The sequence below is a fragment of the Aythya ferina genome (assembly GCF_964211825.1).
Source record: "Aythya ferina genome assembly, chromosome: 3".
Taxonomy (NCBI): Eukaryota; Metazoa; Chordata; class Aves; order Anseriformes; family Anatidae; genus Aythya; species Aythya ferina.
In genome coordinates, this window is record NC_140298.1 from 7,863,221 (window position 1) to 7,877,895 (window position 14,675).

The following is a 14,675-nucleotide window of genomic DNA, read 5'->3' on the forward strand; positions in this document are numbered from 1 at the left end:
AGATGTTAGGAAGAACTTCTTCACTGAAAGGGTTGTTAGGCATTGGAACAGGCTGCCCAGGGAAGTGGTGGAGTCACCATCCCTGGAAGTCTTCAAAAGACGTTTAGATGTAGAGCTTAGGGATATGGTTTAGTGGGGACTGTTAGTGTTAGGTCAGAGGTTGGACTCGATGATCTTGAGGTCTCTTCCAACCTAGAAATTCTGTGATTCTGTGATATTTCTTGTCTTGTGCATGACGTTCTGTAACAAAGACATCCTGTGCTGTGCAGAGAGAATATCTGCCTGCTGTTAGAATTACAGATGACAATGGAAAAATTATTGTCATGTGTCAGCACACTGACAGCTTGCCATGATTGGTTCCTGTCTTTCATTCCCCTGCAAAATGGCATGCATCGCACTTGCAGGACAGCACTGTACAACGTAACAGGTACTTCTGGTTTGCTTGATCTGTGATTCACTGATCAGCAACATCTGGTGCATGGGGCAGGGAGTGCAGGAAGGACCATCTTGCTGTGCTCAGAGCTTGAAAAATGCATCTTGGGGGCTCTGTGTTTTTCTGTGCTATTTTTGGCTGACGTAGAAACTGGAGAGAACTACTGATATATACATAAATGTTAAGTTATAACAGACGAAAGAGAACACTATGGGAAACAAAGGAGGCTGTGGATTCTCAGATTGTTCTTGTGGAGACCTTGTATGACTCAACGAGGGGCGTCTGAGTAGGAAAAGTGGTATTCTCAGAAACTGCACGTGTAAATACTCACAGAGGAGGGAAGTCATATTTCATTGTTGGTTAGCTTTACAGTTTGAAAGAAACACTGCATTAGAAACTGTTCTCTGATGTGATCCAAGATGACCTGTATTTCTGAAAGTCAGTTCTGATGCTTTTTGTATGGTCTCCGGGGCTAAAGCGGTTTTCAGACACGGCTGAAAACTTCTGAACTTTGCATTAAAAAGGTGTAACTTGATCAGTTAGGTTTCGACAGGTTTTATTTATTTATTTAATTGAGACTCTGTATCTCCGCAAGCCATTTGGTTTAAGTGTGAAATAAAAACTAGGACTGTTGTGCCCTATACTTCTTTGCTTCCCTTGTCATAGGAGCCTGTTCTTGCTATGTGCCTTTTGAGCCTTGAGGAATCTGGTTTTTGAACGTACTTACTTCCTCTTGATGTAGGAGGCTAGAAAATTGCATAAAAATACTAATCTTTATCTACCTTTTGATTTATTTATTCCTCAAAATAGAATATCCATTGCTTCTGCAACCACAGACAAAAAGGCCACATGGTGCTTGCACAGTATTACTGTTCGGTAAATATTTTACTTACTATATGAAACAGTTCCTTCACTGAGAAGCACTAAGTTAACCCAGTAAATTTTTCCAGATAGCTATCTCCGTTTGATTCACTCTTTCATGAAGGCTTATGGAAGCTTTGGTCTTGTTGGAGAGCGTTTGTCTCTGAGATATCGTGAGCTTCTGGTTACCAAAGAAGTCATCATCTTAACTGGGAGAGGATAATAAAATGATTCAGACTCTGTTTACAGGAAAGTTACTAAAACAAGCGTACTTCAACTTTAATGTAGAATTGAAAATTCATCACAACAAGTTTCCTGTTGGTTTGATTTCAGTATTGTTTAGTGAAAATCTGTGAAGTGTAATAAGACATATTTAAACATAACGTGAGATAGTTAAGCAAGTGAACCAGACCAAAGTTTTCACTAGCTCATGCGTGATTTGGAAATGCGTTGCGGTAGCTCTGACTTGTTGCTATCTTGGTTCATGGTAATAAAACTTTTTCACAAGTTGGCTAATGCTGGTGGTTAGTTTACAAATGAATGAAACTATAAATTTGAACCCACAACTTTATATTGTATGTTATAAATCAGGTTTAGATTACTGTAGTTCTGTATGCATTTATTTTGTGTCTATTCCTGGTATTATCAGCACTATTTTGCAGGTTTGAGACAGTGGAGACGTACAGGTGTGATAAACCCACAGACAGTGCACAACCTAGTATTTGATTCTACTTGAGATAATAGGAAATACCATTCTATTGGAATAATTATAATTAATTTTTCCCAGTCTCTATCTGGTCGAGGCATGTGAAACACTGCATGGTTATTTTCTTGTTCAAAAATAGATGTTCCTAGTTGAAAAACTGAAGGAACAAATTTCTCTTTTAAAAAAGGGTGGCGGGGGGATTGTTTTCATTAGTTATCTGTCCCTGCAGATTGCTGGCGTGTGATGTGCTGAAAGATTTTTACGTAAGCTGCCAGCAGCGGTCTGTAAGTTTACTGCCTTGTAGGTTGATATAAATATGACAAAAAGAAATCAGTTTGTCTGTGGGGATGTAGAGATGTGTGATGTGTTAGTAGAATTGCAAGGCTGCTTTCCTTGTGGTTGTTCCTGGATCACATCAGTGGGCTGCAGCTGTTCTTAACCTATATTAAGTTTTGTGTCTCTTCATTATTTTTTTTTGTAGAAGACTCAATGTTATGGGAATTCTTCAATAAAGTGATTCTCTTGGGGGAAAATAAGATAATACATCATGCTAAAAAATAGCTATTGTCTTTTTGATGCCAATTTAGGGATTACTTAAATTCTGAAGTAGTAACATCTGGCTTTATTACAACTTGGAGATGCATTGGCTCATTCATATTTTTGTTTCTCATTTGCTTGATTCAATTGTAAGCCCCATGCTTCTTACCTCATGTAGTGTATTAAATTTATCTTTAAAGTTGTTAACAGGTTTTGTTCAAGAAAAAGTCAACTTGCTAAGTTTTTGCTGTAGCATATTCTTATTTAGTCCTATTCATTACAACTGAATTTCATAATCATTACATTCTTGTTGTTTAAAAACAAATGAGGTCCAATTTGTGATCTATGGGCAAAATGCATCTTGCAGTTTTTGCATGTTCTTTATGCATTACTTTGTCTTGAATGAATAAGTATGAAATAACTCTCAATTGTATTGTGGTCGAAAGGTTTCCAGCGTGGAAGTAATGAGGCAAGGAACAGACAGACCTTCCTGTAAGCAACTGCTGAAGGATGCTGTATTGTGTGATCCTCTTGAAGATAATGTCCTAACCAGGACACTTTTCTCAGTAACTTGAGAGTTTGGCAGTGTCTGTGAAAACACTTTTTTCTTGTGCTCTCAAGAACGGCCTCCCTTTGCTGTGTTATTGTACTATTTTAGGTCTTTCAGTTTCCTCTAAATTTATACCTGGCTTTTACTCAATCAGTTTGCTATACAAAGATTTTTTTTTTGGCCTTTCCATTATGCCAGTTATGTGTAGATGCAATGCCAGAGTGCCCCACTTCAAACAATTCAGTTTAATTGAATTGTATCAATCAGGATATACTGCCCATTTGAAGGAGCACGTAACTGAAGACTGAAGTGTAGGTTTGATGATGGAAGATCGTAAGATTTTGGGACAAGTACACACAATTCTTCTGCCATCTGATCCTGGGCTTATTCTCAGATTTCTAATGCTTACCTAGTGCTCCGGGGGGGGGAGGGGGGGGTTGGTTGTTCTTTTTTTAATCTTGGAAATGACGGTGAAGGAGTAAATTTTTGTTCTGTTTTCTGATATATTAGCAGTTTTTGAGAAACGGTACTTGAAAACTCATTTTGCCATGAAGGGGAAGTGTATAATTGTGTGAGGAGTAATCGGAAAGAAAGATTCTTGGAGAAGGTCGCTGTGGTAATTGGGGCTCAAAGCGGTGGCAAGAACAAGAAGCAAGTCAGCGAGCAGCTCCAAGGCATGGCGCTAGCCCTGCCTGTGTGTGTTCGTGCAGCCGTGTGCCCACGCCAGCCAGTGCTCCCAATGCAGAGCTTTGGGAAGCATGGAGATGAGGCATGCAGCAGGCCGCACTGCAGCCAGTTTGGGTTGGATTTAGTTATTCTTTCTTTGTGCCAGATCTAGGCTGGCTTCATCCAGAGTCACTCAGTTTCCTCTGTTCTGGGCTTGTTCATGCTTCCAGAAAAGGGAATGTTATCCGTGGAGACTGAGCTGCCTTTGTCTGAAGCCAGCTTAGGCCTCATGTCTTACCAGCTCCAGCTCTCTGCTGTGAGAAAGCAGTTAGGTGCTTTCCAGCCCTAAATTGCCTCTGGAAGCTGCAGGGGTGTATTTAAGTAGCTCTGCACCTAAGCTAGTAAGTCCAACTGGATTATAGCTGATTGTTGTATGGAGCCAGCACAGTGCTTGCAACCTTGTGGTTAATGAGAAATTAGCTAGAAACATATAAGGATATTTGGGAATTGACTTCATTCAGCTTCTCTTTATATATTCTGGTGTCCAATGAGGTTTTAGGCCCTGGTACACTCTGAAGTTGCATGTCTGATCAAATTGCAGTCACCTAAATGTGGATGATTAAAACCATTGTCGTGTCACAGCTGTTAAATTAGTTGTGGCTTTCCTTTTTTCCTCACTGGATTACACTGCTGAGCTAAACTGGTGCTTGGTACAACCTCTTCTAGCTGGTTCATCTGCTTCCTTGGCACCAAGGGAAACAGTGTCAACAAATGGGAGGCACAGCAGCAGAATGACTTTCTTATGTATCTAGAAGGTATCACCAATGTGTTTTCCTCTCCAAGAATACTTTCATCCAATAAATATGTACTGCACTCTTTGACCACAGCTCTATGTCCCAAAGAACGTTACAGGAATGGAAAAGAGGATGGCAGAAAAGCAGCGGGAGTGAAAGTGTTCATACATAGTAGCACTAATGACCAATTCATCTTCCTCGTTGGCAAGTTTCATACAGAAAGTACTGAGGGAGTAAACGGTTGCTGGCTGGCGTTTTTTAGTTTCTTAAAGACAAGCCTTTGACAGTTACGGTAATTTTTATTCATAGTCCCATAAGCAGACACCATGTCAAAGTAACATAGTTGTAGGTAAACTCACTTATTCCTTTGTTGACAAAAGGCTGAATCAGATGGACTACATCATGCAGAGGAATTAACTGTGGCATTCACCAAAGGTGATTTTGGTTTAAAGATGTCATCTTTGTAAGATTAAACTGTTAAAAATATTTGTTGTATATAATGAGCTGTATCCAAGTATTCCTGTGAGAATGACTAGTAGGTGAATTGAGAGAGAATTGCAGGATCTGGATAAAGATGACAAGTCAGAGGCAATCTTACTGTTTATTCTCTATTTAACCCTCTTTGGTTTATGACTTTGTGCAGTTAAAATTTCAGTAAGGTTGTGAGAGAAACTGCTGGCATAATTGAACTTTCTGGTGACTCAGTGTCATCCTTTTAAAAAATAATAATTAAAAAAATGTTAGATACTCTCACATGCAGCTTTTTTTTTTTTTTTGCCTGTGGTGTTAATGGCAGAGTACTTTCATAGCGCTACATATATTTTGACTATTCCTAATCTTTATATTTCCTTAGGTTGTGGAGAGCACCTTGTCCGAACCATACTGGCCAGAGAATGTTCATGTGCTTTGCAAACGGAAGATGCCCACCAAGCTCTCCTCGAGACTATGCAAAACAAGTTCATTGGTAAGTATCTGGTGCTAATTGCCTAAGCATTTCATAGCATTGTTTAAAATACAATTAACCCTATTAAATAAACTTAAGATGCTTATTTTTACAATTTCTGTTGAAACCCTGTGTTGCAGTTGGCTTCAAATTTAGTGTTGTATTACATCTAAAGAATGTTAAATCAAACTACAGAGGAAAAAATCTAAAGGAAAACCCTTGGAAATATCTCAATTGATATGTGAGTCATAGAATACCCGGAGAAGTTTGAAGGAAGAATTTCCTGTCTGAATCATTGGCTGTAGCATACAATTGCATGCTTTAGAATTGGTGGTTTAGCAGCATTTATAAAAATTATTCATCTCATTAACCCTTTTAAATATAGCAGACCTCAAAACCACTGCCTTTTCTAATTTAATTTCTTGGACAGACAGCTTCTGGTTTGCTATTTACATTATGAAACTGATTTCTTGAAAAAGTGATGTAGACTACATTCAAGACTACTGGGGGGTAAACACATTTTTTTCTTTATATGAGAGGATTAAGTATATGTGAATGCAGATCTTGTTTTCTTCCGTCACGTTATAACGAAAATATGAACGTGAAGCTTTAAAATATCTATATGAGCTTGAACTTATGAAGATAGCATAGACTTCAATGGGAATTCTGGCATACATGTTGATTTGCATTGTCTTTATACACCTTGAAATTTTTGAAGCTTTAGTATCTACAGTTTTGACTTCGAAAATTTCTTCTGCAAAACATAGCACTTCTCATGCACTGTGTTGTAAACTTTTTTTTTTTATGGTATTTTAATTAAAACGAAGAGTGACATACAGATACCTCTTTGGGACCCAGGAACTATTGCCCCTGGTCTCAGTAAGAATTGTATTGCAATTCCATTATTTCTGTTGATAACGTGGAATCCTTATTGAATTCTGCTTCTGACAGCATTACATTTGACTTTTTGAGGAGAAGCTACCTCCATATTAGAAGACTTCACTTAATAATATACTGCTGTGTTGCAGTCAGTTCTAGGTGCTGTAAAAATGCAGAACAGAATAATCCTAGTATTTTCCCCAAAGAGATTATAACTGAAGCAGAACAAATGTAACTTTTTGTATTAAATTATTTATTCCAGTGCACAAAGTCAGGGATTTAATTATCCAAGAAGTCTTTAGGAAGCATGCATGTGATAGCATCACTAATTTGTAATGTCACTCTGCAGGTTCTGTATGAAGTGACCTAACTTCAGGAAAATCAGGTCTTCAGTCTCCCTACTTTCTAAAATTATTGTGCAGTTTGTTGTGGGAATACCAAAAGAAAACATAAATAGTATATATGCTTGTTTGATTTCATGTTAACACACACAGATGCATGTACACACTCAACAGCTACTGCCTGAATAGTTCTTTAATAGTACTTCATAGAAACTGGCTGATAAAAGATAAAATAATAACAATAAAAAAAAAGTTCAGGAAATTTTTAGTTGAGGTACTTGCTAACAAAAGTGCAGTTCTCTTACTGTTTGTCCTGGTAAAGATATTTTAATGTGATCAACCAGCTTCTTTAACTCTTCTTTTTTTCCCTTTGGTTTTGGTATATTTTGCCACCAGTTTGCATAGCAGATGTTTTTGTTTTAAATGTTAACTGGCTACTATGTGACATATGAATTGTTTTCTTTGCTGAAAATGTTTGTATTGGACTTAAAAACATATTAAATATAGCTAAGTTTTTTATTATACCTGAGACTATAAATTACAGAGAAAGAGGAGCTGGACAGACAGAGATACCAGGCTAACAGTGTGATATCTAACTGCCTTGGGAAAACAGACTAAAAACAACAGAACAGGGGAAAGTGAAAAGTATGAAAGGCAGTATCAAATTCATGCTTTTCTTGGCAAACTTGAAAAAAAAGTTTTGTAGTTCCTTTTTGTAATTTCATACCTTAATTAGTGATAGGTCTTACTTGTATTTTCAGAAACTTATCACTGCAAGTTTTTGTTATCCAACAGCAGGGATGTGTATTACCTTCTCATTGGTGCTTTGGGGCAGCATTAAAGTGAAACTTTTTTTTTTTGGAAAAAAAAAAAAGAAAAAAAAAAAAAAAGGAAAAAAAAAAAAGGGATGCAGCCATCTTTTTGTGTAAGTGAAGTGCTTCTGTGCCTTGGTTACAAAGGGTAAAAAGTAGTTTGTCCTCAGCTCTCCTATGAATGAAGAGGCTGAGAAAACCTCAAAGTCCAGATACATCTTGTTGTTTACATGTAACATCGTACCAAGTTTGTAGCCAGTAGTGGAATTTTGAGGAACTTGGCAGTTCTGAAGATGGAATGCAAAGTTACGTCTTGCTAATATAATGTAAGAGCTGAAAAAATGCACTGTATGTCAAACTTTAGGTTTGTACGAAATAGGGTGGTTGTATTTTCTATTTATTTCTGTAAATTTTTATAGAGGTTAATGTGTTATTCGTTATCTCAAGATGCATGGTATGATGCAGGATTTCTTACCACTGTAAAACAATAGGTTGAAACAGCTTAATAGCCTACTTGCTAATGGCATGGATTCTTTCCTTGATAGTCTTTCTTAAAGTCCTATTTTGTGGTCATGTCAAACTTTTGCCAGAATTACAATGGACCAAGGCCAGAAAAAATTAATAGCTTTAACAAAGCAGAGCTGGAATGTTTTGTCAAAAGTCAAAATGTATGTTACTTGTATTGGAGGGAGGAACAGCTGATTTTGGCAGTTGCCATCAGATTGGTGCTTCCTGTTTACAGAACTCTTCAAATCTCCACAGAGCCCTGGGAATTGTTCCAGCAAGGGAATGCCTGGCTTAAACAGTGAGTGCTGTTTAAACAGCAGGTGATGAACAAACTAATGGCAGATGTGCTTCTCTCATCCTTGCTCAGAGCCAACCAAGTGTGGATAATGCACAATTGATGGTTGAGCTGGAGGTGGGAGAAATTGAATTTCAACTTTCTGTAAGTTGACTGGGCTTGATATCTGCTGTAGAAGAATGCTAAAGGCTTGGTTCGCCGTCGAAGAATGGTGTTCTGTAAACACAAATACCTTCCATACAGAAGAACAGAGGATTTTGTTACTCATCATTCCTTTCAAATGTGGCCAAGTTTGTGGAATGTAGACTTAGAGTAAATGTTTGTGTCATCTCACTGGCGGGAAATCCAGGCTTTTAACAATGGCAGTGTTACGAATTCTGCTTCAAAGTTTCTTATAAACTATTAGAAAATAATGAGCTGAAAGACATAGGTGGAATCTGATATTTGTTCTTTCCTTAGCAGAAAAGTGTTCATCTGTTCTTGAATCTTTAAGCTGTACTTCCATCCATAAATGAGCAATGTCTGCAAAAAGGTTTTAACAGAATAATAACACTGCAACTTTATCTTTTAGAAATTTTTTGCTGAATACCTCTCTTGGGGAAGGAGTTTGGACAGTTAGGAATCACAGAGCATAAATTTCTCCATGATGAGCTGTACTTGTTGGTGGAAAAAAGCCTCATGCCACAGTTGCCAGTGACTGTTGTTACACAGGGTTATTTTTGCTATATACTGAGATGCTGCATCACTCTGAGCTTTGTAGTATCCCTTGGGGTTTGATAGCAGAGGAAGCATGCAATGGAAGCGTAATTATGCCTTCTCCACGATGCTGAGAAGAGAATGAAGTGATCCTGAAGTTTCGTGTAAAATGTTTCGTCCACTGCAAGTTTGAGATTTCAGAAGTTTGTATGGGATAATAGGACAGGTCTCTCTCTGTCCTACCTCTCTCTGTACAAAAACAAACAATAAAAAAACACCTGAAAAACTAACATGACACAGTGATGTTACACAAGGGTTTGTCCAGGCCCAGGTTGCGCTTCTTCTTATCAAGGAGATTATTTCAATTTATCAATTGAGATTTTTTCGGACAGTTGTATCCTCAGTTATTTAATTTCTAAAACTTTTACTTGTGAAGCGTGAAGGTACAGGTCCTTTTTCCTTGCAGCTTCTTTAAAAATTCCAAACAGAAGTTTTAAACAACTTACTTATCATAAAATATGAAAATCTCTGGTTTCAAACAGCTTGTGCTTAAACATTGTACAAATAATAGTGCATGAAATTAAAAGCAGGTTTCATTTAGTGCTAAAGTATTCCTCTAATGTTTATTTAAATTGTTAGCTTGAAGGTTAGTATGATACATAGCAGAAGCAGAGTGGTGAACAGCTTTGTTTTAAAGGCGTGCTGTACAAATGCTGACAAAGTGCAGTGCCGTAGGTGAACTATGGACTGTTGGCCTGAGAAAATCTGAGTTTCACTCACGTTATAGCACAAGATGCAGAAGTGTTTAGCTGGGGGATGCTGTGGCGCTTAATTTGTTACCCCGCGCCACGGCCAGCTTTTAGACCAAAGTTCTGAAGGCTTTGAAAGCTGATGTAAACAGTCAAGCTGGTAATGGTTTCTCTGCTGTGTAAGAGTATGAATGTCAGACATCTGATGAACAGCTGGTTAGTCCTTCAGCTGGTAAAGTGTAAATAAAACACTTCTACTGTTAAGAAGATCTGTGCTAGACTGGATCTGTCCAGTAGCTACAAATGGGGAAAAAAGCACAGGATCAGAAATGCTCGTATTGATCGTATGCTTTGGAGTAAGTCCTCTTCATCTTGGGAGCAGATTAATTTACAGGAGACGTAGAAGAAAAAATGTCCTTTATTTATAGCGGTAGTTCCTCCAGAACAAGGCTGAACGTTGAGGCCAGTATTTAACACTTGTGAAATCTCTGTGCTCTGTCCCTGTTGGAGGCTGAAATGGGTCTCGGTGTTCAGCTATGGTTGTTCTTGCAGAACTTGAAGGGATCAGTGAATGGTGGAGCTGCTGTGAAGATCTGTTTGCTTATTTTAAAGAGACCGTTATTACAGATTAATAAGGTACAAAATATATAAATAAAAACTTGGTAATGCTTTCCATGTGTTAAATAGCATGAACAGACTAGTTGAGCTTTGAAAGAGGGAAACACGTTTTGTAAGACAATCTTGTGATCGGGGGAGGTGAGATTTAAACCCAAAATATCGAGTGATGTTCTTTGTTTGGTTTTCTACACCTTCCCTCTGGTGTGGCAAGTCAGCGCTAACATTATTAGTTGACACTGTACTTCAAGTTTTGCTTTGGATTTTTCTTACCAAATTCTTCCATGTTATGTCAGTGTAAATGGGAAGGAACAATGAGTTTCATGAGACTTAAACTGGTATTCTTAAAAGCCCTGGGTTTTTATAGCTTTGTCATTAGCAAGCTATTAGATCAAAGACAGCAATTACACTTGATTGCAATAAAAAAAAAACAAGAATTGACTAGTGGGCATGTTTTATTTTATTTTTTACAGAATTTTTAGTTTCATAGCAAGATCTATCACTCTTTTAAGAGTACAGAGAGAGCAAAATGATGTAGAAGCCTGGGAGCCAGATTACTTTTTTCTTCTAATACGAAACCTTTATGGCTTTAATATGTATTGAAGTTCTTTATTTGCAAATTTTCTCTTTTTATTTAAATATAATTTAATACAATGTATATGAAAAATACCGTTACCTATAGTGTTGTTTTTATGTCTGCACTATTCTTTCTTTTTCTCAATGGCTTGGCTTTTAACAGAGTGATTTTTAGAACTGAATTAATGAAATATGTTCCTAATGTTTGAAGTCATAGTATTTTTGAGAATAATCAAATCGCTTTATGTGTACATTGCATGGGTTCTATTTAGAAATAAAATATAATACTAGTTTTCTATTTACAAATAAAGTACAATGCTATTTTTGTGCCAGTGTATTCAGAAACTCATTAATGGATGCACATCATTCAGCTGTCTAGAATCTTGCTTAATTAGACTAGTCATTTGCCATGTACGGCTGTGTTAAAGTACACTCTTTAGTGCAATCTCCAGTAAAACGTGTGCACATCCAGAAAAATCTTTGTTTTAAAAAATATTAAATATATTTGAATTCTTCTTTCAAAACAAATGCTCTAATTGGAAAATAATGCATTCTCTGTTTTAAAGAACGTACTGTTTGGTGTGCATTTAATTTGGCTTAGAGACTGATTTTAAGGGAGGAGTAACAGTCTCACTGAATTTATTGTTGTGTAGAAAGATGTAATATTACTATAGGCAACTGATTTTACTGCCACTATTTAGAAGCTGATTCCCCACAACTTAGTAGAGTAAATTGGAGGCGCATTCTGTATTGTTGCTGGTTTTGCACTGAGATGGTTTAGCTGAAGTTGCGGATGAAATCAGTTGGAATGGATGAAGGAGCAGTCACACAATTCATTTCTGATAACTGCGGAAAGCAACCTCCAGCAGAAGTGGTGTGTGTGGGGAGATTGTGAACCATTGTGATGGTTTTACAAGTGACTATGTGTTTGTGTCTTCGTTTATTATTTGTGTTTGGAGGTGAGAAGAAGGGATGTGTTCTTGTTTCAGATGTTTTTTCTTATTTCCAAAAGAACGTTCGGTCTGCAGTTTATCATAAAATGGTGTTGAAGAATAGGAATTGGCTCTGGTTTATGCTTAAAGAAAGGAGAGAGGAGAGAGAAGTTTTCAGTAACTCATCTGAAAACACTAAATCACAGTAATTTATTGATTTGAAACTCTGTTTTGGCTCAATTTCTATTGCTACAGCTCTGTATGATGGCTAGTTGCAACAAGAAAATCAATGTAATCTCATTTTCACTGTTGTGCAGTAGTATATTGGTCAATGTGCTGCAAATGAGGATAGCCTGTAGGTTCTGGGGTTATCTTAGATTTTGTGCACTGCTGGAGAAGTAATGGTGTGTCTTCCTCCATCTGTGGGAAGAAGATAACGCTTCTGATCTTTGCTTTGCACAGCACAAACTTTTAAAACATTCCCTGTTTTAATACTGTGTTCAAATTGCTGACGACCGGTCACTCTAAGCCAGTGACTTTTACTCATCTCTGTACCAACCCAGTACCACGGTTTTGTTTACTCCTTACCAAGTTAGTGCAGGAAGGCCTGGTCTCTTGGCATGCTGTTCACTGCAGTAGCCAACTTCTGTCTTTGCTCCAATTTTGCTATTCTTAAACAAGCCACCTTCCTGCTCATCTGATGTGTTTTTATGAGAACTAAAGTTAAAACTGTACTTGATCACACTTCTATCTCACACACAGCTATTGAATTAATCCTTTTTTTACAATATTTGAAATGACAATAGAGTGGCAGTTTGCTTCAGAAAATGCTAAATTAATACATTTAATTTTATAAATGTTGAGTGTTTAGCATGGAATTCATAGCTTTTGAATCTTGTGAACTGGTAATGAAGCTTCCATGGTAGATAGTCACTGAAGGATGGAAGTTGGTTTGGAGAAACACTTGTTTATATATTTAAGGCAGTGCAACAGGGAGAATGTATAAAATAAAAAAGGAGATATGCACTTGCAGAGCTGGGATTTTCATGAGTGTAGTTCTGCATGTATAGGTAGAGCATTTCTCTGGATGAAATTGTAGGCCTACAAATTTGTCTTGTGTGCTTAAAGCTCCAGTTTCAAATTATTTTTAAATCCTGTTTTAAAAAAAAAAATCATAAAACACATGCTTTGAGTACTTTTCTCATTCTGTACTCCACTGAAGAAAATAAATTAACACAGCTTAGGGAACACAAAACAAACAAACAGAAAACCTTCTAGTTGCAATGACTTTGACCATAGCGTGCCTTATAGCCTAAATAACTTAAGCAATTGAGTATAAGTTTAGGTCTGCAACCCAAGTTCAGGTTAGGACATTGTATTCGAAGTAGACAATTTTCTGAAGTAAAGATTAAAGGACACGTCTCCTATGAAGAAAATTGCTTATTTGCTTCATTTACTTGAAGAAATCAAAACACATACTTAACCAGCATTTGGTTAATGCAATGAAAGTATGTAAAATATAAAATACATTTGATGTCCTGGAAATTGTAGAATAAAAGATTTTGATTTGGGTGGTAAAACTCTTCACAACTTCTTAAGTCTTGTGTTTGTATTTTAGTCAACCGTGTTTTCCTGTTTTATTATCTATTATAGTATGATTGGCTGCATTCCTGCTTCACAGCGATGTGGCTGCAGTTGATGAGCAATGCCATAGCACATAGCAATAATTCTTGTGCAAAGCGAGTGGCACTTCATTGACAGTATCTCTCATAGCGTTGGGTCAGATTAGACGTACCTGTTTATTAAGCATGGTACTTTTGTTATCTTCCTGCAATTTGGACATCTGTTGTATTGACCATCTTGTATCACTTCCGAATAAGGCTTCTCCTCTTGAGAAGGAATGTGGTAAGACTTAAAGTTTTCCCTACAGAAAAGCTTGAAGTTGGTTCTTATTGTTTTTGACAATTTGCATTAATGGAGTAATTTGAATCATAGGAATAGCTGTGGGCAAATTGAAGGGGGCTGATGAGTAGATTTGCTCTGAAGTTCTTGTGGCCAGCAAAGCCTTTTACAGTGTCTGTACATTAGCTGTAGTATACTAATTCATGTAAAAGAAAATAATTGAAAAGAAATATATGAAATGCTTGTTGCAATTGTATATTCAAGTTTAAATTGCAATTTATTACAAATGTGTGACTATGGTCTACTTGGGCTTAAGTGCAAGAACTTGGTTAATTTTATGGCTCAAGGCATTTTAAATCATGCCATTCTTTTCACATTTAAAACTATAGGAATCTCATTTCAAATTAATAACCAAAAAAAGAATACTTAGACTTGATTCAGCTAACTTTAAAAGTTTTCCAGCTTCTGATAGAAGTTTTTTTTTTCTAGCATATGTCTTAAATTAACAATAGAAAAGCCACTTTAAAAAGTAGGAGATTTTTTGGCTTTTCTGCTAATATCTGTAAAACAGCAAGAAAGACCATCTATAGCAGCTTGATCATGTCTTTCTACAAAGTGCTTTAAATTGGAAAGAATGAATACATTCTAAAAGTGACCCAGATTTGCTTGATTTTTTACTTATGTGGCCATCTTTATGTTAATTACACTACAGAGGGAACTAAATATTGAGACATGATTTTTTTTTTTTTATCTTGACACTCAATTTTTCTTTATGATATCTTCTTTGCTCCAAGAACAAATGGTTTTGTAGTCAAATGTAATTTCCAATTTTTATTTATTCAGTGTAGTTCTTCTTTGCCTTTTTGATTACTGGTATATTG

The 14,675-nt window shown here is 36.7% G+C and overlaps 1 protein-coding gene across 1 annotated transcript in view; it reads left to right on the top strand.

Moving 5' to 3' along the window:
- The window catches only part of TASP1 (taspase 1), an 83,985-nt gene that overhangs the window by 52,622 nt on the left and 16,688 nt on the right, over positions 1-14,675 (top strand). The window contains 1 exon segment of the mRNA XM_084514205.1: positions 5,401-5,511. Coding sequence (XP_084370331.1) covers positions 5,401-5,511 — 111 coding nt within the window.